At 55.0% G+C, this 25,071-nt stretch overlaps 1 protein-coding gene across 4 annotated transcripts in view; it reads left to right on the top strand.

Moving 5' to 3' along the window:
* Positions 1-24,043, top strand: part of OTOF (otoferlin) — a gene marked incomplete at its 3' end in the record, with an annotated part of 107,602 nt that extends 83,559 nt beyond the window's left edge. For 2 of the 4 annotated variants that reach the window (XM_081997532.1, XM_081997531.1), the window contains 23 exons: positions 118-242; positions 1,408-1,542; positions 2,009-2,170; positions 3,640-3,759; positions 4,938-5,099; positions 5,385-5,547; positions 6,492-6,622; positions 8,128-8,157; positions 8,821-8,955; positions 9,368-9,434; positions 11,346-11,470; positions 12,127-12,261; positions 13,164-13,301; positions 15,241-15,368; positions 15,948-16,118; positions 16,688-16,848; positions 17,543-17,685; positions 18,165-18,253; positions 20,388-20,486; positions 22,307-22,548; positions 22,896-23,074; positions 23,241-23,341; positions 23,863-24,043. In XM_081997532.1, the coding sequence (XP_081853658.1) occupies positions 118-242; positions 1,408-1,542; positions 2,009-2,170; positions 3,640-3,759; positions 4,938-5,099; positions 5,385-5,547; positions 6,492-6,622; positions 8,128-8,157; positions 8,821-8,955; positions 9,368-9,434; positions 11,346-11,470; positions 12,127-12,261; positions 13,164-13,301; positions 15,241-15,368; positions 15,948-16,118; positions 16,688-16,848; positions 17,543-17,685; positions 18,165-18,253; positions 20,388-20,486; positions 22,307-22,548; positions 22,896-23,074; positions 23,241-23,341; positions 23,863-24,043 (3,122 nt within the window). Of the gene's footprint in view, positions 1-117; positions 243-1,407; positions 1,543-2,008; positions 2,171-3,639; positions 3,760-4,937; positions 5,100-5,384; positions 5,548-6,491; positions 6,623-8,127; positions 8,158-8,820; positions 8,956-9,367; positions 9,435-11,315; positions 11,471-12,126; positions 12,262-13,163; positions 13,302-15,240; positions 15,369-15,947; positions 16,119-16,687; positions 16,849-17,542; positions 17,686-18,164; positions 18,254-20,387; positions 20,487-22,306; positions 22,549-22,895; positions 23,075-23,240; positions 23,342-23,862 lie in introns of all 4 variants that reach the window. The other 2 variants (XM_081997530.1, XM_081997529.1) reach the window with 1 other exon arrangement.
* Positions 24,044-25,071: the final 1,028 nt, after the last annotated feature.

The raw sequence follows: 25,071 nt of genomic DNA, 5'->3' as shown, positions 1-25,071 counted from the left end.
AGCCTGTATCCTCCATCAGTGCTGCCCCTGGGCAAAAGCGTGCCCCTGGGACCTCACTCTGCAGGCTGAGCCCCAGGTTTGCCTATCAAGCTGCCTCACCTCCTCTCTCCCTTGCAGAGAAGCAGGTTTTCCAGCTGCGAGCCCACATGTACCAAGCCAGGAGTTTATTTGCAGCCGACAGCAGTGGCCTTTCAGACCCCTTTGCACGAGTCTTCTTCATCTCCCAGAGCCAGTGCACAGAGGTAAACACCATCCCCTGACCTGGAAGGCATTGCATGTCCCATCAGCTCTCCGTCCTGCTCCCCTGCCACAGGTCTCGCGACTGCTAGTGGATCAAGGACTAGGTTAATGGTTAGGTTAAGCACCCACATGGGATCCTGTGGTGGGAAAGCAGCCACAGCACTGGGGCTTGACTCTCTCCAGGACCCCCTTCCCCAGGAGAACCTTCACAACATGTCCCCCTGCACCAGCTATCCCACATCCCTGTGGCTGTGGTTCACCTGCCTGGTTAGGAGATACCGGAGCATTCCCACTGGTGGACACTGTGAATAATTTGGGTCTGCTTGCCTGCTGTTGGAGTTTTTGTCTCAGAAGAGTTCTTGGGAGCTACCCCATGGCTTCCTGGTCCAAAAACACGTAGAGCAGCCTACTGGAGTTGCAGCCTGACACATGGCTGAGACAGGCCAGGGCTGTGCTCATTCTCCAGAGCTCAACCCCGTGGCTGCCCCATCACTGGGCACTGTTTCACCCGGATTTTACAGAAAGAAGTAGGTAATCACGCAGAGCAAATAGGAACACCAGAGCGAGGGGTGAACACTGCGAGCTGCCAGGGTCAAGATCCGCACGGTGTTCCAGACCCTTCGTTCCCCCTTCCTTCAGATCAGGCTTCAGATCCTATTGCGGATCATCCCATCTCCTGCCCCATCAGCCCTGCGATCTGTAGAGCACCGGCTTTGATCCAACACCCTTTGATCCAACAAACAGCTGCAAGCCAAAGTGCTGCATGGAGAGGACATAGATACCTACTCGACTGCAGAGAGCTGTAGTGTACGCAACTGCGTCACAGCGCTGTTAATTCTCTTAATAACCAGTGTAGACAAAAGGACCCCTAAAGGGTACAGTGCTGCTCATCTATTTTAGCCATACACCTTAGGAAGAGACAAATTGCACCACAAAAACGTTGTTTTCTTTCCACTGCTTATAAAGGAAACCTGGGGTAACTATTCTAAAAGTAATGGAGCCTGTACGTTGTCCACAATGTCTGAAATAAATATTTCCAAGGCATCGCCCACCCCAGCACTGCTAATATCCTGGTGCAGGAAAACTGAGACCAATGCCCTGCCTGCTGCCCTTGCCCAGGGCATCAGCCTCTGGCTGGAGCGGTAAGTCCCTCTCCCATTCTTCCAGGTTCTCAATGAGACCCTTTGCCCGACCTGGGACCAGCTGCTGGTTTTCAACAATGTGGAGCTGTATGGAGAAGCTCATGAGATGCGGGATGACCCTCCCATAATTGTCATTGAGATCTATGACCAGGACACAGTGGTAAGATGAATCCCAGCAAAGGGAAATATTTATGATTTAGATGCTGCAATCACTCTTGAGTTGGAGGCAAGGCAGATGGTGCAGAGGATGTGAGAAGGAGCTTTTCTCCTGACTCTTGGAAGATGGTTCCCCCTAACATCTTCCATGGCATGAGCAGTCTCTGCTGCTTATTAGATCTCAGACTCAACTTAATGATATCTTATTTTTGGAGAGTGAAGCAAGAGCTTATGTGAGGCTGGAGGCAAGGAGACATTACCTGCTCAGCCCTTGCCTCCTTGCTGTCCCAGCCCTAGGCCACCTCTTTCACCTTATTTGAAGAAGCCGGGAGTGAAAGCTGTCACTGAGCTTCGGTGTCCCAGGCCCAGTGGGCTGGTCCTGTTCTGACCACAATGGGGAGAGCTGTGGGGCTAACTTGGAGGACTTCATGTTGGGTCAGCAAACCCAAGTGCTCTCTTCGTCTCTCCAGGGCAAAGCTGACTTCATGGGCCGCACCTTTGCCAAACCAGTGGTGAAGATGTCAGATGAGCACTACTGCCCTCCACGCTTCCCCCCGCAGCTGGAGTACTACCAGATCTACCGGGGCAACTCCACAGCCGGTGACCTGCTGGCTGCCTTCGAGCTGCTCCAGGTACCAGCTGGCCAAAGCCACCCCAGACTGAGGGATGGAAAGAATCACAGAATCAGGTTGGAAAAGACCTTTAAGATCATCAAGTCCAACCATCAAATGGTTGGATGAGATGGAGGGTTGCAAGGGAGCAGGGCTTAACCCATGCTTATATATCTTAGGTGCTACAAAGAGCAGGTAGCTCATGCATCCTAGAAAAGCTAGAAGGGTTTAGCGCAGCTACTAACCCAGTGAGAGGGCAGCTCCTGCCCAGTTATGCTGGTCAAGGTCATGTGCAGTGAGTCCCAGGCATCGTGCTGGACAGGACACCCCACTAAAGTGCTGCGTTTAGCCCAAACTCTGCACCATCCCTAGGATACAGGAGATGCCAATGGGACTCTCGGCGCTCTCAGAGATGCCAATTTGAAGGTCTCAGGAAAGAGGGGTGTGAATTCATAGCAGCATCCCAAAAATATGGTGAAATTTTAGCGCATAGTCTCTGGGGGTAGCAGGGTTAAACCCTCCCGCTTTCGTGCCTTCTTTCCACTGAAACTGTTGTATTTGTATGGACGTGTCTCAGCAGCCTCCGGGTGTGCAGGGGCATGAGACATCCCAGCTGAAAAGAGAGAGGCCCCAGAAAACTCAGCGCAGTGCTGGTGGGTTTGGCCGCACAAGGACCAACCTGCCGCAGGCACCTCTAACGCAGCTGAGCACCAGCCAGGGGCGGTGGTCCCCAGGCTGGCCCCACGTCCACGCACGCCAGGAGCAGGCAGGGCCTGGGGAGGAGGGTGGACCCTTGGGGGCTACATGCTCCCTCCACCTCTGGGTCTCCCCTTTATCTCAAAGGAGACTTTCCTTTACCTACCTGTCCGTCTGCGATGTCCTCAGGTGCCCCGTGACGATGGTGAGATTGGGGCAGCCTTGCAGGCTGCTGCTGAGCCTGGTGTCCCACTCCCCAAGGTGGTTTTCCCGTCTCCTTTGATGCCAGAGGAGGTGCTCGTCCAAGCCCTTTTTTATCCCCAACTTTCCTTGCAGTGGGGTGGTTTCTCTAGGGACTGGCTCACATGGGATATCTGATCTCCCTGCTGCTCTGGGTTGGAAACGGGACCTGAAACCTGCTCCTGGGCTAAGCTCTTGAACCATTTCTGCATCTCTTCACACCTAGACCAGGTGGATGCAACTCCTTGCAGGAGGAAAAGGAACAGCCCTGGGGTTGGGATGCGTTGGTGGGCTGAAAGTTTGCTTTGCTGCTGGATCTGTCCGGTGTGGAAGCACAGCACTGCCCAGCACCTTCTGCTCATGTGTGTGCCTTTTCCCAAAACACCTGGAGGGTACAGGATGCTCAGCAACCCTTGTTGCTCCTGCACCCTCTGAGACAACACAGACCCAATGCATGAGACCAGGGTGTGCCAGTTACAGCTGAGACTACCAAAACCTGCTTCCCTTCTCCAGTTCAAAGGAACAGATCCTAATCCATGCTGCATCTCTTCCAGATTGGCCCTGGGGGCAAGTCAGACCTGCCTCCAATCGACGGCCCAACAGACATGGACCGGGGCCCCATCCTGCCAGTGCCACTGGGGATTCGGCCAGTGCTGAGTAAATACAGAGTGGAGGTAATTGCCTTGGAGCACCAAATTTTAATGCTCAGTATTATGTGGAGCAAGAGAGCCTGTCCATGGCTGTTTGAAGGCCAGGAGGGATCTCTGAGGCTCTGATGACTAGCTGGGCACCAAGACCAGACGTCTGCGCCGCAGGCATCTGTCTGTACTGGCTGCACAGGGAGTGAGGCTGCAGCAGCCCTAAAAGAACAGGGAACTGAATGACTCCTTGTTGTCTCAAATGTGGGCACCGTAGCAAGTCTAGAGCCCTGCAGCAAATGGCACTTGGGCTGAGATGCAATGCAGGGCACATGAGACGCGCAAGTAATACATCTCCACCCGAAGCAGTCCCCTAGGTCAGGTGAGCTGCATCCCACCAAGCTCAGCCATCAAGAGCAGGATGCCTCTCATGTACCTGTAGGTATCTAAAGGGTGATGGATCCAATCAGGGCCCCTCTCCTTTGGGTGTCTTGGTGGTGATCCAGGCAACACAGCCAGTGACGTTCATTGCACAGTTCACCCACGGCTGTAGGTAACTCTGCTTAGGTGAGATGCTGCTGACCAAATCTCCAGGTCTCTAAAAGGATCCTAGCTCCTGCTCTTCCACACATTTGCAGCTGGTTAAATAAATTTTAATTTTATTTAAGCTGGAACAAATAAATTCCTCTGATGTGCAAGGTGAATACAGCCATGGGGAATCAGGAGGTGGAAAAATCTCACTTTAGGGGAACTTTTGCTCGTGGTGGCAGTCTGTTATCATATAGAAGGGAGAGGCAAGTTTCCCCAGTGATACTGATATCATTTTGACATAAACGGTGCCAGCACCAAATGAAGAGCCACTGTGGGTGGACAAAGCTGGTCTGGTCCTGCTCTGTGGAGTCCCATGGCAGAAAAAGGTTAGAAAGGGAGAAAGGCAGAAAAGGGAGTGTTGAGGGCAGCAGGTTGGAGATCTTAGGGTACTGCAGTTCAGGCATGGGGTGGGGTGTCAGAGAGAGATTGTGCTGCAGCCCTGAGCCACGTGGAGGAGGAGACGATACCTCAGGGATCCGCCATTGCCTGGGCGATGACATTTGCAGTAGGATCTCTGCTCCTGGGGGATATGGAGAACCAGCTCCCGTGACTCTAGCCTGGCTCCAGCCAGGGGCGCAGTTCCTCTCACATTCGTGCTCTTCCTTCTCCTCCTCCTGACCTAGATCTTGTTTTGGGGGCTGAGGGATCTGAAGAGAGTGAACCTGGCCCAGGTGGACCGGCCCCGTGTGGACATTGAGTGTGCTGGGAAGGGGGTCCAGTCAGCCCTCATCCAGAACTACAAGAAAAATCCCAACTTCAGCACTTTGGTCAAGTGGTTCGAAGTGGTGAGTGTTTCCTCTTGCCCTGAGCCCTCAGCTGAAACTCAGATTTTCTGGAGCCCAAACCATGACACCTAACCCCTTGCTTCAGTTTCCCCACAGCAATGGAGGATGTGAGCTCCATCCCAGTTGGTGATGGCCTTTCTCTGAGGCCTCCCAAGCCATGCTTTGCTGGAGCTGCTCTAGACCTCCTCCTCCAACAGGATCCCTGCTTTAGTAGTGGCCTTTCCAACCACCAAAGTAGACAGCCCCCACCCAACCCTTGATAACCATCACACCTTTGCTTCCCAGGACCTCCCAGAGAATGAGCTTCTCCATCCACCCCTCAACATCCGGGTGGTGGACTGCAGGGCTTTTGGGCGTTACACCCTGGTGGGGTCCCACGCCGTCAGCTCCCTCCGAAAGTTCATCTACCGCCCACCAGATAAGACAGCCCAGCACTGGAATATGACAGGTACCAGGCTTGGGCCACGGGGGGCCTGGCTGGTATGGGTCATTGCGGGGGGCATTGCATGCAGCAGAGGGACATAGAAAAGAGGGAGATGGGTTGTAAGGACTATGGGACATTGCCTGCTTGTTGGTCACGCAAGCAGTGATTCAAGGTTTGGGTCAAGGGGGTGAGAAGGTATAGGGTGTGAGGCCATGATTCCCCTTTAATTTTCTGATCTGTTGGTCTCACTGCAACAACTGCGCTCCCCCCGATACCTGTAAGACAAGAAAGGCTCGATCACCTCTAACTTCTCTGCAACTTCATGACTCTACACTCCCCAAGTGTTCCTCAAGACTGGGAGGTGAATTTCCCATGCTCCATGCCTTCTGCTATTATTTAAGCAAATACTAGAAAGCTACAGATTGAGGCCACCCTCTCAGTTCCAACCACCACCCCATCTATCAGCACTGGAGAATTCCTCGCAGCAAAAACCATCAAACCCCCACTTTCCCTGCACCCAGCGCAGCAGCCGAGGGCTTGCTGAGCCACAGGAATTGCTCATCTCCTCCCAGTCCTTGGTGGAAGCGGAGGCACTCTTGGCTGAGCAGAGACAGGAGTTCTGTGGGAGGATTGCCAAGGGCCATCCCTGGTTCCAGCCAGAGGTCTGGACCTATGGTTGTGTCCATGCCAGGTCATGTTTTCAGGGCAATCATCTTCTCTGCCTCTTCTTCTCTGGAGGCTGGTGCAGGTGAAAAAAAAAACCAATCCTTTTCATCATTTGCTTTCCTTTGCTATGGAAGGGTTTTTTAATCACGCTGTAAGAGTCTGTGCTCATTTCCTCTGCTCTTCTTCTCTGAACAAGACGGTCACACATCACTCCTGCATGAATCCTGTAGGATCTCACCTGAGCTCTCAGTTTCTCCTCTACACTATCCTATTCTCTTGTTCTTTCTCTGTCATCTGTCCAGCTAAACACCTCAATGGCTATCTACCAATGGCCAACAGGGCCCATCGCTCTCACCCCACAGGGGAGATCGTTGTCAATATGGAACCTGAGGTTCCCATCAAGAAGATGGAGACCATGGTGAAGCTGGAAGCTGTGAGTATCCATATGTCAGCACCACTTTAACATCTCTTTCCTCACTGAATTGCCAATCTCTGAGGGATTTCACCCAAACAGAGTCCGCCTTGTCCTGTTGAATATGGGGTTGGGCTGATGCCTGGAATGAAGAGCCTTGGGTCCTCATCAGTCTACAAACTGGCCTCGTTCTGTCCTGGATGAAATTAGCTGATGCTTGCTGCCCAGAAAAAGACTGTCCTGGGCTATGCAAATTATACAGCTTTATGTTTTCCTTCAAAATCAGTCAGATGGGAATGAGCACCCACGAGCACAACCCTGTCCCTATCTGTGACCAGCGCAGACACAAGTGACCCATCAGAAATTCCCCATCTGCGCAGCTGCAGCGATCCTGCCCTTCCACAGCCCTGCGCACCGCACAGTCTCTGCAAGCAGCCAGGGTCATGCACATTTCCCTGGTGGTTTTTCCTTTTTACAATAGTTTTGAGACATTCAGATGGCTACAGCAGCTCTGGGAAATACCCGTGCAGCAGTCTGGATGGGTGGTCAGCACAGTGTCCTGGTGTACAGCACACAGCAGATGTGCATGGCATAGGGCTGGTCCAGGCACGCACGGTCCGAGGCAGCCAGAGCTCTTTAGACCTAGTGTGCTTGCCCTGAAAATTTGGCACCGTATGCATTGGGCAGGCAATGTGTCCCAGAGGCATCAGGCTTTGTTCGCGCTCTGAATGTGCCTGTGCCCATTTTCTTGCCGGAATTTCAACTCCTTCTCGTACACTTCTGCTTGAGAGCTTCCTCCACAAAACGAAACGCATTTCTTTTTGCAGGAGGCTCTTTGCAGCAACATGCACACACAACCCCCCAGACAAGCAGCACGTGCATACATGCGCCTGCAGGCGTGTTGTGGCTTCCAACTATGCGTGGCCCCTCGCAGGTGTGCATTTACAGAAGGGCTATGGCACATACAAAGCCTCACAGGCCCATACGTACGCCCCACAAGGTCCCCGGTGCAGTCACATAGGCACCTGTAGGCGTTGTTCCCGGTGTGTGCGCAGGAAGCCGTGTCGTGTACGCCTGCTCACACCGCCTCGCGCAGGAGGAGCTGCAGGACACGTGTGCATGGGTATGTCCGGAACGCCCCAGCACCCACGTGCTTCTTGAAATCTTCTTGTGGACCTTCCGAGAGAGACGAGAAAAGCTCCAAGGCAGCAGAGAGGCGTTACCCGAAGGCCAAAATATCTTTCCAGACCCCGTCCCTTGCTGCCTGGGACCGCGGTTCTCCCTCAGCAGAGCGCGAGAGACGTCTGCCGTGCGGAGCCGAGCTTGGCGTGTCACGGCGGACGTCTCCCTTGCACGCAGAGCTTTTCCAGCCAGGGCTCTTCATTCAAGGCATTGGGTTCCTTCATCCTCGGGAAGCTGTCTGTGACTTCTAGTGCGTGCGTGTGCCCGTGCGTATTTGTACTCGGCTGAGGCTGCGCTGCTAATCCGCTCTCCCTCTCGCTCTTCCCTTCCACCCGGGGCGGCAGAACTCCGACGCGGTGGTGAAGGTGGACGTGGTAAGTGATGGTTCTGCCCTGCACCCCTGCTCCCAGCCCTCCGCTCCCTGCCCAGCCCTTCTGCGTGGCTTTCAACGGGCCGTGCATCCTCACCAACCCCAAGATAGGTGCGGACCAGCACCCCTTTGTCCCAAGGCAGAGACACAGCAGTGTTTTCTCCTCAATGCATATGGCAGTGGCCTGGCCCTTGCGGATTAGGAAGCTCCTCTGGGCCAGCACTTCGCAGCCCAGCTGTGCCAGGAGGAGCAGGGACGGCAGCACCCTGTGGGAGGGGTGCTGGTTATTCCCACCACAACCGGACGCCGGCTGCAACAGGCTTTATTGCACCACTAAGTGGAGCCAGGGGAATTTGCTGGGCAGAGGGAGGATTGCTGCCGTGTAAGATTCAGCTGCTGTAGCCTGGGAAGTGCATGGATGAAAGGGATGATGGACAGGAGGGGAAGTCTTGGGACTCTGACACTGTGTCTCTCTGGAGCCTTGGGCATCTTCCTTTCCGTGCCTCAGTGTCTGCGACTGTAAATGGGACAAAGTGCTAATGAGGCCACCCAGTCTGGAGGGTTCTGCCTTCTCGGGTGCTTCACCCACCACCTTTGCACCTCAGGAGACATTTCACTTTCATCTGATCCCTCTTCTTCTCTGTCTTTGCTTCCCCTGTCCCTGCAGTCTGAGGAAGAGAAGGAGAAAAAGAAAAAGAAGAAGAAAGGAGGAGGAGGAGAAGAAGTAGAAGAGGAGGAGCCGGACGAGAGCATGCTGGACTGGTGGTCCAAGTATTTTGCTTCAATTGAGACTATGAAGGAGGTGGGTGCAGAGCAGAGGAGGGGAGTATGTAGGGGGGAAGAGAAAAATGTTTCCTGCCTGTGTGGTCTCACCTATTTCCAGCTGCTTCCAAAGGCTTGGGGCTCTGCTGCTGTCCTCGCCAGCCGTGCCTGCCTGCCAGCAAGGCTTTCAGCTGGCAGGGCTGAGCAGGATTCCTCTTTCTTTGAGCGGACTCTGGGTGGCCTTTGTGCCTGGTTTGTACTCAGAGACGGGTATTTAACAGCATCGGTGCTCAAGGCTGCACTGAGCAGCTCCGATTTCTCCAGCGCTGCCAGAGCCTCGCTCACGGCTCAGGTGGGAAGAGCGAGCTGTGGCCCTGAGTTGGGCATTTCCAGCGAGCGCAGAGACCTCGGAACAAGCACCCACTCCCCGTTCACTTGATTTCTCCCCGCAGCAACTCCGGCAGCAGGAAGCAGCCTCAGCAGAAGCGGAGGAGAAGGACGAAATGGAGATTGCAGAGGGTAAGCAGGTTGCAAACAAGAGAGGGAGCATGGCAGGACTCCTTTTGGTGCTTGAACCCCCCTTTTGGAGCATGCCGGTGCTCTTCTGCTAAACCAGATGCTCGCAGCGTGTCGTATATCCCCGTGCAGGATCGATTCTTGTGAAGGCAGGCCTGGTGTGGGCTGTGTTGGGTTAACGTGCTAATGCCGGGTGAATCCAGGTATTGTGGCAGCCTCCAACCCAGCCGTGCAGGGAGGAAGGCCATGTGCAAGCAACGCAGACTAGTGACCAGGATCCGTGTTGTTGTCCGAAGACATTTTCATGCAATGACAAGTTAGAATGTCATTAAAAGTCCCATCGCTTTGGCCACGCAGATGTGTTAGCTATAGGACTGTGTCCTTGAAGCCTGTTGAGCACACCAAGTAACAGATACTTCTAGATCACCTTCATGGGGTTTTCCATCCTCATTTTGCACGAGGCTTAATTTTTTTTTTTTTAATTTTGCAATTTTTCTCCAGTTTTACACAGGAAGATGCAACCAGACAAAAGGTCTGGGATTCATCTGACTGCCTTTACCTGCATGTAGAGACCTCCTTGTCTGCTGTTCTAGCACAGGCAATGAAGAAAAATACACGCTTTTAGGGCAAGTTCTCTGACGTATTTTCAATACTATGTTACGATCAGATGAACTGTGCCCTGAACGTGTTTTTCTCTGAAGGAAGTCGGGGGTCTGTAGCTCAGATGGGGTGTTGCTGATGTCTAAAGTTGGGTGAGACAAATTTTGTACCACAAGTGATGTGGGCCAAGAATACTGGTTGAGTTGGGAGACGTTGGTCAAGGGTGACTGTCCAGTTGCAGCCTGGAGGCTCCTTGCCCAGTCCCACCAATAAGGCCTGGAGGGGTTTCTCTGAGGACCTTCATCCATGCTCTCCATGTGTCCCGCGTCCCCATCACAGCGGATTGCTGTCATGCCCAGGCAATGCAAAATCCATTAGCTGAGAAAAATACAGAGCCTGGTTTCTTTTGGAAGACTAGTCTTTGCGTGATGAGAAAGATGAGGCCAGGTGTTGCTGAGCTTAGAGACAACCCTGGGCAGGTTCTTCCTGGGCTTGCTGTCACAGCAGGGCTGCTGGGGGTGTCTTGTGTCCCCCATTGTTTTATTTCTGTCTTCTCAGTTGGGGTCATTTCCCTTTGGCATTCCCATCCCTTCCTCCTTTCCTCTCCCCTAGTCTGTCCCCATCTGCATCGCCCAGCAGCCATGAAAGCGGGCAGAGGCAGTGAGGGACAGGGATTGTAGAGGGGTGGGAGAAGTTTTCTTTGAACCTGCCTTTCCAGGAAGCCTGTTCCCAGCGTGGTTGATGTCTCTGGCTGGTGGTTGCTCTGAATAGAGACCCTAACAACCTGTCATTGCACCTGGTCATGGGCAACACCTCTTATCAGGGAAGCAGCTTGTGCTCTGGTGCTGAACATCAACACTGTCATCTCTGTGCTACCTAGGCTGGGGTTTTATTCTCCAGGCTGCACAGAGCAGGAAAAGTCTCCAGTAGAAGGAAGAAAAGGAGACACACTGGGCAGGGCCAGGTCTTCTCTCACTGCTGCTGAAGCTAGACAGAGCCTAGCCCTCTGTCCATGTTTTGTAGCCCTCCAAATGACTTCTGCTCAGGTCAGCTCTGGAAGTTCCCTGCACAGAGAACTCTGGGCTCCTGGAGATGCTATGACCCAGACACAGAGTCAGGGAAAGATGGGAAAGCGCTGGGACGGGAGCTGCAGGCAGTAGCAGCGGTCAGCTTTCATGCTTCTCCTGTTTGAAGGATTTTGATGAAGTCCTTCTTTCCCATCTTCTCCACCCATCCTCACCCTCATTTCCATCTCCTCTCTCCCCTCTGCTTCCCCTCGGACTCAAATCAAACTTGATGACTCTCCCATGAAAGGCTCCAAGGGTCTGGCGAAGAACAAGGAGAAGTCCAAGGCACCCAAAGACGACAAGAAAAAGAAGCAACAGTCAGCCTCTGAGCCTCCCGAGAAGAAGAACAAGCAGAAGATTGACGAACTGAAGGTACGTGTGTCAGGAGAGGAGGAGAAGGTCCTGCCTGCTCAGTGGCAGGCTGGAGGTCTGGCAGGACCAGAGCAGGACAGATCAACCCTGCATGAGTCACCTTGCCTGTCTGGGGATTATCTAACCCTAGGTGAGATGTGTCTTGGGACTGCCAGCTTCTCTCCATAGTTTGAAGGAGTCAGAGGTAACAAGTTTTACAGAAACGGGGTTGCCCCGGTATAGGATCATCCTTGGGGTGGCTTGGATGTGCCCTGGCTGGAGGGGAGAGTTGTCCAGCCTGGCCATGGCTGGCCCAGCCAAGACTCGGGGCAGGGATGGGCTCTGGTTCCACGTACTGGCCATGGTATTTATTAAGATTAATGTAGTCTGTGATTCTGGGGTTTAGAAGGGGTTTGAACCTCAGTCTTGCACAGAGCTGGGACAGCCACCTCACCCATTCAGCTGAACTTCCCTCTTGTATGTTGTCAGTTCAGGGAGGTGCTTGTGGCATCAACGTCCAACCCAATGACCCTGGAGATCCTTTCCCTTCCTATAGAATCGGGCACTCGGAGCTGAGGTGTCCATGTTCCCTCTTGAGTTGGCTCGGGTAGTCACTGTATCTTTTCCTCGCTTTTTTTTTAACCTAATTCCCCTCCCTGAACTTTCTGTCATCTCAGGTCTTCAACAAAGAGCTGGAAGCAGAGTTTGATAACTTTGAGGACTGGCTGCACACCTTCAGCCTGCTCCGTGGGAAGACTGGGGACAACGACGACAATGCAACAGAAGAGGAGCGGATAGTGGGGAGGTTCAAAGTGAGTTTAGTTGCTGAGTCGGGCCAGGGCAGGGGCAGCTTGGGAAGCCCTTGTCAATGGGTTTCTCTGCTAAAGCTGGTTTAGCAGGAACGGGTTGGATGCTATAGAAACCAATTTGCATTGACCCAGCTGCAGCACCTTGCAGGGAGGGAAAGCCTCCAGAAAGCCCCCAGAAATCAGATGGCTTCAAAGAGCGCATCCACAGAGGTGGTGATCTGCAGGCAAACAGATCCTTGATGATCCTTACAGAAGGCCAAGGGAAAAGCAGATCCTCTTTCTTGCCCACTGTGGAAATAAGTTGTGCCCTGGGTTATCTCGCTGAACCATTTTTCACCAACACCAGTCAACTAGTCTGATGGTCAAGTTGCACCATTACCGGTCCCCAGGCAATGTAGGAGCACATCTGTCAGCTGTAAGATTCTTGAACTAGAACCTTTTTGAGGGTGTGATCCTGGCAAGATGAAGCCTGTTGATGCCAGTTTTGCCCTTTGTTTGCTTAGCAGAGGCGATGAGCAGGCAGTTCCCCACCTTAGCTAGGATCAGATGCTTAGGGAGCATAAAAATCAGCAGTGTTTCATGTGGTAGTTCCCAGATTTTCCAGCCCATCCCTTGTCAACCCTTTTATTCCCATTGCTTTTATTCTCCTGTCAGCTTCACTCTTGGAAATCCCTGTCCATGAGCACCTCCTTCCCTTTGTCCAATTTCTCTGCTCATGGTTGCAACCCCTGAAGAGGTGCTTGTGCGGTGGAGGAATTTTCCAGATCTGGCCTGTCTGCTGCAGCAGATGGCTAGAAACAAGGATATCGACTGGGTCTTCAGGAAGGGTGGTTTGAGATGGGTCTGCTTACCCTGAGCCCCTGGACAGCAGGACTCTCATGGGGCCATGCACTCCCTTGCACTAGGGCTCCATGTGTGTCTACAAAGTGCCGCTCCCTGATGATATCACCAAGGAGGCAGGATACGACCCCAACTTTGGCATGTTCCAGGGGATCCCGAGCAACGACCCCATCAACGTACTGGTCCGAGTCTATATTGTGAGGGTGAGTATAACTGTGTGGTGTGGAAAGGCGTGATCATAGAATCATCAGATCACAGCAGGGTTTGGGTGGGAAGGGGCTGTTAGAGGCCATCTAGTCCCACCCCTGCAGTGAGCAGGGACATCTTCACCCAGAGCAGGTTGCTCAGAGCCCCGTCCAGCCTGACCTGGGCTGTTTCCAGGGATGGGGCATCCACCACCTCTCTGGGCAACCTGGGACAGGGCTTCACCACCCTCATAGTGAAGAATTTCTTCCTTATATCCAGTCTAAATTTACCCTCTTTCACTTTAAAGCCATCCCCCATTGTCCTGTCACTACACGCCTTTGTGCAAAAGTCCCTCTCCAGCTCCCTGTAGGCTCCCTTTAAATCCTGGCCGGCTGCACTAAGGTGTCCCCGGAGCCTTCTCTGCTCCAGGCTGAGCCCCCCCAGCTCTCCCAGCCTGTCCTCCCAGCAGAGCTGTTCCAGCCCTCGGAGCATCGCTGGGGCTCCTCTGGCCCTGCTCCAGCAGGTCCGTGTCTCTCCTGTGCCGAGGGCTCCAGAGCTGGACACAGCCCTGCAGGGGGGTCTCCCCAGAGCGGGGCAGAGGGGCAGAATCCCCTCCCTCGCCCTGCTGACCACGCGGCTTTGGGGGCAGCCCTGGACACGGGTGGCTTCTGGCCTGCAAGCGCACATGATGATGCTGCAATCACATAATCACATGGCGATCCTGCGCTCCCTTCCACAGTGCACACTCAGGAGCTGGTCCCAAAGCTGTAGGGATGTTGGGTTTTAGCACTCCGTGCATCAGGGCCAAGGAAGCAGCATGAGGACTGAAGCAACTCATTGATGGGGACTTTAACAGTGTCTCCACAGCTGTGTGCTCCAAGCACTGGGAGCAAGCCAGATCCAAGCTCCTGCCAGATCCAGACACCTTTCTTCTGGTATATAGGATGGACCAGCACGTCTGTCCTAGTGCTTAACTGAAGTTGAATAACTGGGATCAGCCTGGACTGCGAGGTGCTGGTTCCTTACATAGCCATGACACCTCAGTGAAGCACATGCTGAGCCGAATGGGAGCTGGCAGGGTCTAGTAGACCTGGTTGAAGGGCAGGGTGCCTCCTTGAACACATGCTGAGCTAATGCATGTTTCTTTATATTGACTGTGCTCTGGAAAAAGTCATTTTTCCTGACCTCTAAACAAGTCATCTGTGTGTCCGCAAGCGTGTGAGGCAGGCACTAATGCCAGGCACTTGAGAGGGATCTCAGTCCTGCTAGAAGTATTTGGGCCGCTCTTTGTCACCACCTTGTCCCGGTGTTTTACAAATGCAACCTACTTTTGGATGCATTTCCCACTAGCCAAATTCTCCATCTAGTGCTGCATCCCATTGCCCAGTGGAGTAATGAGTCTCCCATCCATCACCAACAGACTGAGGCTGCAATGGTAGACACCAGTCTGGTCAGCACCAACATCAACCAGGACTGACTGGATGTGTCCTGGCATGGGCATCTGCTGTTGTGTGCCATGATGGAGGTTGGGACTGGAGAGTTTGGGGATACTCACCCCCTTTATGGGGAGAAGCCAGACACCCTAGCCCTAATGTAATGATTAAAGAGAACAAGAGGGGAAGTGGGAAGTCTTCTTGACATCTTGTTCAGGTTGTTGCTCTAGGTCTTTCTTTAGAGACTGTTTCTTTCCCCTGTGAAAGAGATGCTAAAGGAGACTGTGGTTACATCTCTCTGAGGGGACACAGCCAGCCCCAACTCCTCCCCAAACTGGAACAGAGATTAACACAAGGCAGGATTTCTGCCCTGTTTAAACCAAGACACTATTTAAGGGGACCAAAGTGCTTAGCCACATGCCTACAGCCAGGCAGGGCCAGATGGTCTCAGGAATGGAGAATAGGGCCGTCCCTGAATTCCTCGCTACTGTGGATGGCACTGATGTATGTCTGTTCTCTACAGGCCACGGACCTTCACCCAGCCGACATCAATGGGAAAGCTGACCCCTACATTGCCATCAAGCTGGGGAAGACAGACATCAAAGACAAGGAGAACTACATCTCCAAGCAGCTGAACCCTGTCTTTGGAAAGTGAGTTGCCCCAGCCCTGTTACCTGTCTGCACCTGGAAGGGGTGTGCTAAGCCTGAGCCAAGCTTGCCAGCCACTGGACCTGCACCCTAGTTGTCCTACAGCTGCTGCTTGGGCTCAAAAGATGGGACTCATCGCACAAAACTTTCCTTGCAAGCAGCGTAGGCATCCTCATTTCAGTCATCTGCCCTTCTTTGCCAGTGGTATGGTTAATATCGTAAAGGTTGTTTAAGAGATGTCCATATCCGATCAAGATTAAGTACCTACTTTAGGAATCGTTAGGCCCAAACTCCAGTGAGAGTATGGCCTGGATCCCCAGTGACACACAAACTCAGGGCTATGGACAGTCAGGTCAAGCAATCGCCCTGTGCCACCTCCGGTCTAGGGCTGCTGGATATGAAACAACCCATGCAGAGATTTAGTTAAAACCCCCTACGTCGAATGTCCTGCAATGGTAGATGCAAATTAAACACTGTCCACAGGCTGGAGCAGACCCACCTCACCCATGTGTCTGTCCTGAGTAGCAGCCAAATCTTTCAACAGCTTTTCTCTTTCCCCTCGCCTGCTTTCCCCTGGCCTAGATCCTTTGACATCGAGGCCACCTTCCCTATGGAGTCCATGCTGACAGTGGCGGTGTACGACTGGGACTTGGTGGGGACTGATGACCTCATTGGAGAGACGAAGATTGATCTGGAGAACCGCTACTACAGCAAGCACCGAGCTACTTGTGGGGTGTCACAGACTTACTCCATGTACGAGCAAGGCTTTCCCTGCCCAACTTTCTGCCTGGACCCATGCCTGTCTCATCTTCCACACCAAGCCTAGATCTCCTGCGGGAATCTCCCTCCTTTATTGCCTGCTAATGGAGAAGACTGTGCTGTACCCTCACTCTTAAGACAGGTTTTGTGACCAGCACAGCAGGGCAGCAGTGGAATGGGTTGTAAGGAGCCCAGGACAGGGAGGAAGACACTCAGGGGCACTGGTGGGACTGGGCAGAGGGATGAGGCCAGAGCTGAAATAGCAGCAGGGCCAAAGGAGCAATGCTGAGCATCAGGAGTCAAGTGGGGTGCACTGCGGATTTCGGGTCTGAGTCAGCACAGAGTAAAGGGGCCAGGGTGGAAGGGTGTTAGCAAAGCGTAGCGAGGGGACACAGAGGGACCTAGTCTGCATTGAAGTTTCATGTTTTCTGCCTCAGATCCTTTCCCTGTGAATTCCAAGTCCTTCATGGCAGTAGCATTTGTTTTGCTGGCAGAGGGGAACAGAACTGCTTTTTCCTCCACATCTTGCTACTGCTTCACTGACCTTGCCATCCTATTCACAGACATGGTTATAACACCTGGCGTGATCCCATGAAGCCCTCCCAAATCCTGTCCAAGCTGTGCAAAGAGGGCAAGGTGGATGGGCCGCATTTTGGGCCAGGAGGAAGAGTGAAAGTTGCCAACAGGGTCTTCACCGGCCCCACGGAGATTGAGGATGAAAATGGTACTTGCCCCATGGGATGAAGGTTGTGGAGGGAAGCAGGGCTCTGGGGTGTCCCCTCATCATCCAGGACTGGAGACAGATGTAGTGGCCTCATCACCCTAAAGCAGCAGTGTAATCATTCTCCATCCACCACCTTAAATGGACCTTCCAGTATGTGACCAGTTAGACAGTGTCATTTAGACCACCCAGGTCTGTGGGGTGCTCTCAGAATCACTCATGGGCGTCTGTGGCACAGCATCACCAGTGATGCCTTTGAAAACTTCCTCCTGGCAGTGTATGCCCAAGAAGCAATGAAGGCAGCCCACTCTGGCCTTTCCAGGGTTTAAGAAGCCATTCTCCATGTAACTGCATCCCCAGACAACAGTTGTGTCTCAATGCGCTCACGTGTGCTCAAGAAAGATGAAGGCAGGCCAGGAGGGGTGTGGAAATGGAGAACATGGTCAATGCCTACGGAGTTTGTTCAGCCTGGGAAAATGCAGACTGACAGTGGATCTGGACCTTCTGTAAATGACTAGGGTTAGAGGGAGGAGAAAGAGAGGAGCTAGGAAGTGTTGGCTGAAAGACAAAGCATACGCAAGGCAATGGAGAGGAGTAGCTAGTGCCCTTGGAGTAGGGGTAGAGGAACAGGGTTGTTTGCTGTCCCTGGTGTGTCTCTGCCCAGTTCTTAAAGCTCAGCCCTCCCTTTGCCCACCAGGTCAGAAGAAGCAGACAGATGAACACCTGGCCCTGATGGTGCTGCGCCACTGGGAGGACATCCCACGGGCAGGCTGCAAGCTGGTCCCCGAGCACGTGGAGACGCGTCCGCTGCTGAACCCTGACAAGCCGGGCATCGAGCAGGTCCTCAAAGTCCCGGAGCAGAAGTGGAGGCAGCCCATGCTGCAGAGCCTCCAAGCAGGGAACAGAGATGCCAGCTGGGCAGACCAGCTGTAACCCACCTTGTCGTGGGCCATGGAGGCGCGGGAGGTGTCCTGCAAAGAGTGGCACTTGGCCATCAACAGCCCTTAACAGTTGCCTGTTGACGTAGCAGACTAAAGTTTCAGCACCTCTCCTGCTCCAGCCTGTACCCATTTCACACACCCCAAGTCCCTTGGTCCCCTGGGCTCCTCCATGCCTGTGCACCTCGGCACCACGCCATGCCAGGAGACACTCTTCTGCAGAGGGTGGAAAGGACTCATGGCACGGGCGAGCCCTGCCTTGCCCCATATCTGGCATGGCCAGACAGATGTTGAAGGGCAAGAGCAGCTGGGGGGGGTGACATTTCTGGGTGGGGGGACAAGGAGGGACAAGGGAGCTGACTGCACCTCTCAACCTTGCAGGGTCGCCTGGAGATGTGGGTGGACATGTTCCCCATGGACATGCCAGCGCCTGGACCTGCCACTGATATTTCCCCCAGGAAACCAAAAAAGTAAGGAACCTCTCAGCCAACCAACTCAAGGCTGGGGATGGAGCCCTGCTTCTCCCCTCTCCTGCTGCTGCTCCCTGGCCCAGCCCGGCCCTCTGCCTGGGTACCTCAGCCATGCTGGTATTTCCAGAGATCCCAAGACTGGAGGCACTGAGTGACGTCTTCCCTTTCTAGAGCTGCTACTGAAGGGTGGTTTCCTGCCTGTTCCATGTCCTGCAGCTCCCGATCTCTCTTGTCTGTGTAGACTAGGAAATTAAATTGTTACCCAGTCCCTGGCACAGGGCTGGGGCAGACGAGTGCGCCCAGCCCTGACCCTCTTCAAGGCAGGGGCAGGGGTAGCCCAGGGAAAGGCATCCCCGGGCAGTTTGGATGGGTCCTTTCCAGGACATGAGGATTCCCCAGCATGGCCAGAGCCCAAGGCAGGGAGTATTACTGGAGCAGAGTTGGTCAAGGGTAGAGGGTAGATTCAGACTAGATGTAAGGAAGAAATTTTTCCCAGTGAGGGTGGTGAATCCCTGGCCCAGGTTGCCCAGAGAGATGGTGGGTGCCCCATCCCTGGAAACACCCCAGGTCAGGCTGGACGGGGCTCTGAGCAACCTGCTCTGGGTGAAGATGTCCCTGCTCACTGCAGGGGTGGGACGAGATGGCCTCTAATGGCCCCTTCCCACCCAAACCCTGCTGTGATTCTAATCCAAGCAGGACAGAGCAGGCAGCAGGCAGTGTAATAGAGTTCTTCCCTCCCCATCCTGCCTTCTCCCAACTCATTTAGAGAGAAGACAGACATTTCTTCCCATGGCATCCCTCCTAGCCCTGCCTTACCCTGCCAGATTGTGTCCTTGGGCCCCTTTTCCCACGCCCAGGGCTGGGATATGGGGACACCACTGTGCATCCTGGTGGGAGTCTCTTGCACTCCTGTGCCCAACAGACGATGCCTTGGGCAGAGAGAATGTCCCTTGATCCCAGTGGGCTGCAGACGGGGTCTGAACAGCAGCGCAGGCAGCTGCAGGGAAGCTGATGCCAAGGACAAAATCTGGACACCAGCACGGACTGGAAAAGCAGAGGGTTGTCTACAGGGCAGCCCAGGACAGCCGTGCTCAGCAGTAAGCCGTGAGCTGGAGCTGAGATGTTCCTGTTGACTGGCTGAGAGAGGGTTTGCAGATAGACAGCCTGTTTCAAGCAAGGGTATGCCTGGCTGTCATCCTTGGGATTTAATCCATCTCCCCTGCCTTTGCTGGGAGCACTGGGCACCGCCTGATACCAGCTGTAGGTGCTGGAGAGGCACAGCACAGGACAAGCTCACATACACGGGAGAAGGCAGGAGGGAGCTGGGGCTGGAGCCCCACAGCTGGGCTCAGCCAGGGCGTTGCCAGAGGGACATACCAGAGGAGGTATTTAAGGAAGCTGTAAACCTCCTTCCCCTCATCCGTAGGACTCCCCGGTACTTCTAGCGCTGTGTTGTGCTTGCGGCTGCATGTCTGTGTTTCTCTGCCACCGTCCCCCAACTTCCTCCAGTCCTTTCCACAGCTGCACCCTGTGAGGAATCTGGCTTGTGCTCTTCCTCCACCCACTCCCCCCAGAGCTCCTTTCTCCATCACCGAAATTCCCAACCAAGCTGAATGTGACTGGGAAACCCGCGGCTGCTGCACACAGAAGGCAGTGCTGGGAATATCCCAGAGTCTCTGAACCTGCTGGAGTCCTGTGAAGGACGGTGGTGCCCGGCGGGTGCCCTGGACGTGGCAGCAGGGTTCACTTCTGAAGGCAGCAGCATTGCTAGGGGAGGACAGCCCTGCTGAGTAAGGGGGGGAAACCGGGAAGAGAGTTGGACTCAGACTGTTTTGCAGGCCCCGTTTTAGCCATGAATCTACCAAACCCCAAGCCTGGTCTGTGCCTTCGAGCCTTGGGCTTGGGCTTTGCAGAGGTTCAGAGCAGACAGAGGTAAAGGTCCCCTTGTGCTCTGCTCACTGGGCTGATCTGAGCTCATGCGCAGGTCCCCCTCCTGCTCTCGTCCTCACGATCCCTCAGATAAGATCCCTGCGAGCAGTTCCCTGCCATCTCACTGCCTGGACCTGGGTTCTGGCAGCGTCACCTCATTCCCCCCTGCCCCCATGCCTCACCTTGTCTCCCTTCCTCCTGCCAGATATGAGCTCAGAGTGATAGTGTGGAACACAGACGAGGTCATCCTGGAGGACGATGACTACTTCACTGGCGAGAAATCCAGTGACATTTTTGTCCGGGGGTAGGTACAGCGCGGCATGCCAGTGCCACCTCCTCTGCATCTCCCTGGCGGGCGTTGCTGGTGCTCCCCGGGGTCCCCGGGGTGGTTTTGGAGCGGGGAGGGGACGTATGGCACGGACTGTGGTGCAGGGTCAGAGAGCACCAAAGCTGCCGTTGTCTTCTGTGCTGTGCCCCTTGCCTCTCCGTCTCTCTTGGCTGCACGAGCCGCTGCATGTGCCTGGCCTGGCCACCCGGCCTTGAGCGGCGGGTTCGTATCTGGAACACCGATGCGGTGCTTTTGGAAGATGATGCTTTTCTGGCGGGAGGGAAGGTGTCTGACGTCTGTGTAAGGGGGTAATGGCCGAGGCCACGTTGCTTGGTCCTCTCTGTCCCTCTCCCCGTTTCCGCACTTGTCTTGACAGCCCCACTTGGCATTTCAGCCCTGCAACCTCCAGTTCCAGCATCTGGAGCCAAACTGCGGTCGGTTCCCATCTCCGCTTCACTCTCACCCAGCAAGAGGAGCAAGCCCCTTCCAAAACTTGCCCGTACAGAGATGGGGTGACCCACACTCCCCTAGCCCAATTCTTTACAGGTCCTCAAATCAACGCAATGACATTTCAGGCTGATGGCTGACTACGCGGTGATTTCCCACCAGTCTGTTAAACTGCTCGGTGCTTCCTCTGCAGCCTCGTCAGCTCAGGCCAAATCTCCTCTGCTTGCACCACGTGCTGCTCTCAGAAAACTGGGTCTCTTTCAGCATCTCAGGTCCTACCAGCCCAAACCTTTCCTGCAATGGCTCTGAATCGGAGATGCTCCAGCCCTTCTCCATCTGTGTGATGGGGGATCACTTGACCTTTGTGTTTTGTGGAGCGGAGCAGGGCATCGGCACGCTCAGAGCGTGAGAGAACAACCCTGCATTGGGTGCCCGAGCATGGAGTCGTGTCCCTGCTGGCTGCAGCCCCTCAGGACAAGAACCTGAGAGCAGCCTGGGGAATGGAGATGCCTTGGCTCATCAGAGAAGGGGGCTGGGGGGCACTTACAGTCTTTAAAACAAAGCTGTGTTCCGCCAGGGCCCAGACTTGCTGGTATGGACCATTCTCCGTGTCCCTTGTGCTCTGGGAATCCTGCTCACTGGAGCCTGAAAACTGGGGGCACAAGCACATGTGATGGTAAGGTGGACATGGCCACCCCATCTCCTGGGGTGGCAGGACTGAGACCCCACTGTCTCCAGTGACATGGTGCCCACGATGCCTGTCTGAGCGGGGCACTTCAGGCCCCTTCGCTGGAGATAGGGTCAGCAGAGACAATCCCACTCCCAAGCAGAGCCTGCAGCAGGTCCTAAATACCTCTGATGGGCTCAGATAGATGTGCCCTGACACAGGGAGCCCGCGGCGACCCACACAGACCGAGCTGCCTGCGCACAGACAGCTGCCACCAGGGCACCTGTGGTGGAGTGAGAAGGTCTCTACAGCCTCCCCGGGGCTGCCCGCTCCACCAGTGTGAGATGGGGACATCCTTCCAGCATGCTCTGCTCCAGACTCCCCAGCAACGCTGCTTGCTCCTGGCCACCTCTTTAACATCTTCCCTGCCCAGAGAAAGACCTCTGACAACCCGCTTGCCTTTCTTGCTCTCCAACCCCACTGTTCTCTCCTTCCCCCATGCCCGTTTTGCCCTTTGGAGACGCTGCTGCGGTGATTGGAGCAGCCCCAGCCTGTTGCTCGCGCCTTTTAGGTCCTTACAGTCTGTCCTGGAGACATCCTGGCTGCACGGACCAGATAGTCCCGTGCCCTCTCCTTCCTCCTGTAACGTGGGCCACCCCTCTCACCCCTGTGGGCCCTGCAGGTGGCTGAAGGGTCAGCAAGAGGACAAGCAAGACACGGACGTCCATTACCACTCACTCACTGGTGAAGGCAACTTCAACTGGCGCTACATCTTCCCCTTCGACTACCTGATGGCGGAGGAGAAGATCGTCATCTCCAAGAAGGAGTCCATGTTCTCCTGGGATGAGACCGAGTACAAGATCCCAGCTCGCCTCACCCTGCAGGTCTGGGATGCTGACCACTTCTCGGCCGACGATTTCCTCGGTGAGCGGGGGGTCCGTGGAGCTGGGGCAGCGGGGCAGCTAGCAGGGAGCCCGTGGCTGGACACAAGGGAGCAGTGTGGGATGAGGCAAAGCCTCTACAGGAACAGAACCTGGAAGGGCAGCTCTGTTCCTCGAGTCCGCAACAACCTACAAACCCCTTCAGATGCTGCTTGTGAGAGCCCGTGTCCCTGTTCAGAGGCGGCTCCTGTAGCAAAGATGTCAACTTTGAGTTCCCAGAGCTAGCTCAAAGTTGCTCTCCGGGGCAGGAGATGCTGGCCCAGCCCACCTCCTGCCAAGGACTCAGCATTTTGGGGCTGCCAACATCTGTGCTCCCCTTTCTCCTGCCAGGGGCCATCGAGCTGGACCTGAACCGCTTCCCCCGGGGAGCCAAGACATCGAAACAGTGCAGCCTGGAGATGGTGACGAATGAGGCAGAGCTGCCCATGGTCTCCATCTTCAAGCAGAAGCGGGTGAAGGGCTGGTGGCCGTTCGTGGCCAGAGATGAGAATGATGAGCTGGAGATCACCGTAAGGAAGGGGAAAAGGGAGGGATTTTTGCATCCTGCACTCTGCAGACACCCTCCACCCCCCTGCACTTGCCTCTGTTCCCTCAGGCCCCCTCTGTCACCATATCTTGGGGGCCTGAGATGGGAGGCACTGCCCAGGTCTCAGCACAACTCTCTGCTCCCTGCAGGGGAAAGTCGAGGCTGAACTGCACCTTCTGACGGCAGAGGAGGCAGAGAAATCCCCCGCCGGGCTGGCTCGCAATGAGCCCGATCCCCTGGAGAAGCCCAAGTAAGTAGGAAAACCCGCTCCCCAGCAGGCACCTGGGTTCCTGGGAGATGCTGTGGGGTGCTCTCCAGGGCGGGAGCCAGGCATGGGGATACAAGGAGAAGGCTGTAGGCATGAGGGTTGGGGCAGAGCCATCTCTACTGCTCCCCCCCATTGTCTGCTATTCACTGCCCCGCTGCTTTTCCTTTCTCTATTCCTCCTCTGCCTCTTTTCTTGGTTCCATCCCCTTTCCTTGGCCTCCACCTCCTCCTCCTCCCCTCCAGTCCTCACCGCCACCTTCCAGCTTCAACTGGAATCCTCATGCTCCCTCAGCAGCCTGCATTACTCCAGCTGGCACGTGTCATGCTGACTCCCCTTGTTCACCCTCCTGATCCTCCTGGTTGGGCTCTTTCACTCTGTGCAGCTTACCCAGGGAAGGGGATCCTGCACCTCCCCTTGCCCTCCATGCCCATTGTTGCACTGCCGGCCATGCATCCCTTCTCCACGGCCGTGGCATTCATGACGCGTATTTGCTTCCCCTGCAGCCGCCCGGACACGTCCTTCATCTGGTTCCTGAACCCACTCAAGTCCATCAAATACCTCATCTGCACGCGCTACAAGTGGCTCATCATCAAAATCGTGCTGGCGCTGCTGCTCCTCATCATGATCGCCCTCTTTCTCTACAGCATGCCAGGCTACATGGTCAAGAAGCTGCTGGGAGCATGAAGCATGGGAGCCTCCCCCATGTCCCCAGCGCTGCACCACATCCTTTCCTGGCCCCATGCCCTTCTCCCCGCAGCCTCTCAGCAGCTCTGAGGGACATCTCCTCCCTGCTGCTGCTGCTGATGATGATGATGATAGGCCTCCTCTTTTGCATTCCTCCTCTGTGGGGCCCATTCATGCCTTTAGTCCCAGAAAAATGGGGCTGGAGGGTGGCGTCGATCCCGAGGCTGCACATCCCTCACCGGGGCTCGTAGAGGTGCCTGGGTGGCTACTGCAGGGCACCCAGGCTGGGGGTCTCGGAGCCCTTTGCCCACTGGGGCCATAGTGGGTGCCCTCCCAGGGACCTCAGCCCCCAGCCCCAGGGGAAGGGGAGTGAGGGCTGGGGTGGCATCGCTGGAGTGGCGGGAGCGCTCCCGAAAGGCTCGTTGGAGAGAGACACTGGGAAACCAGGATGAAGCAGGGACCTGGGATGGAGCAGCTGGGGACACACCAGCCTCTCCAGGCTAGTGGCCTCCCTATCCCCCCTGCCAGCACTGTCCTGACACCCTGGTAGCCCTGGAGGTCACAGTCCCCCATTCATTCAATAAATGAAGAGCTCTCGGGGATGCTTTAAGGATGCTGTTGTTTTATTCTGATGAAGGCTTAGTTTCGCTGCCGAGTTCTCCACTAAGGCCTTGCGATCCAGGGGAGAGCGCTCACAGCTGCTTCTCTGTGGCTTCTCTGCTGCTGGCGGCCTCCTGAGATGACATGGATCTTTGCCCCATCCCAGCAGAGCACGAGGCACTTGAGGGCTCCTCTTGTCCCTGGTCCCGCAGCTGCACAGGGAGCAAGCCAGTTGGGGCTCTGCCTTCCCCTCCGGGCAGGATGGAGGCAGGCAGACATCGACGTCCTGGGGACGCCAGTGACCGAGCAGGACTGTTGCTGGGCGGGGAAGCCACAGTCCCTTCTCGCCCTCGTCTGCCGGCTGCACTGGGGGGCTGCCCCGCGGGTGGTCTCATCTTGCCTGTCCTAGGAGGGAGAAAGGGGGTGAG

Source organism: Phaethon aethereus (genome assembly GCF_964289735.1).
Source record: "Phaethon aethereus genome assembly, chromosome: 3".
NCBI lineage: Eukaryota > Metazoa > Chordata > Aves > Phaethontiformes > Phaethontidae > Phaethon > Phaethon aethereus.
This window is presented reverse-complemented; position numbering and strand designations above follow the sequence as displayed.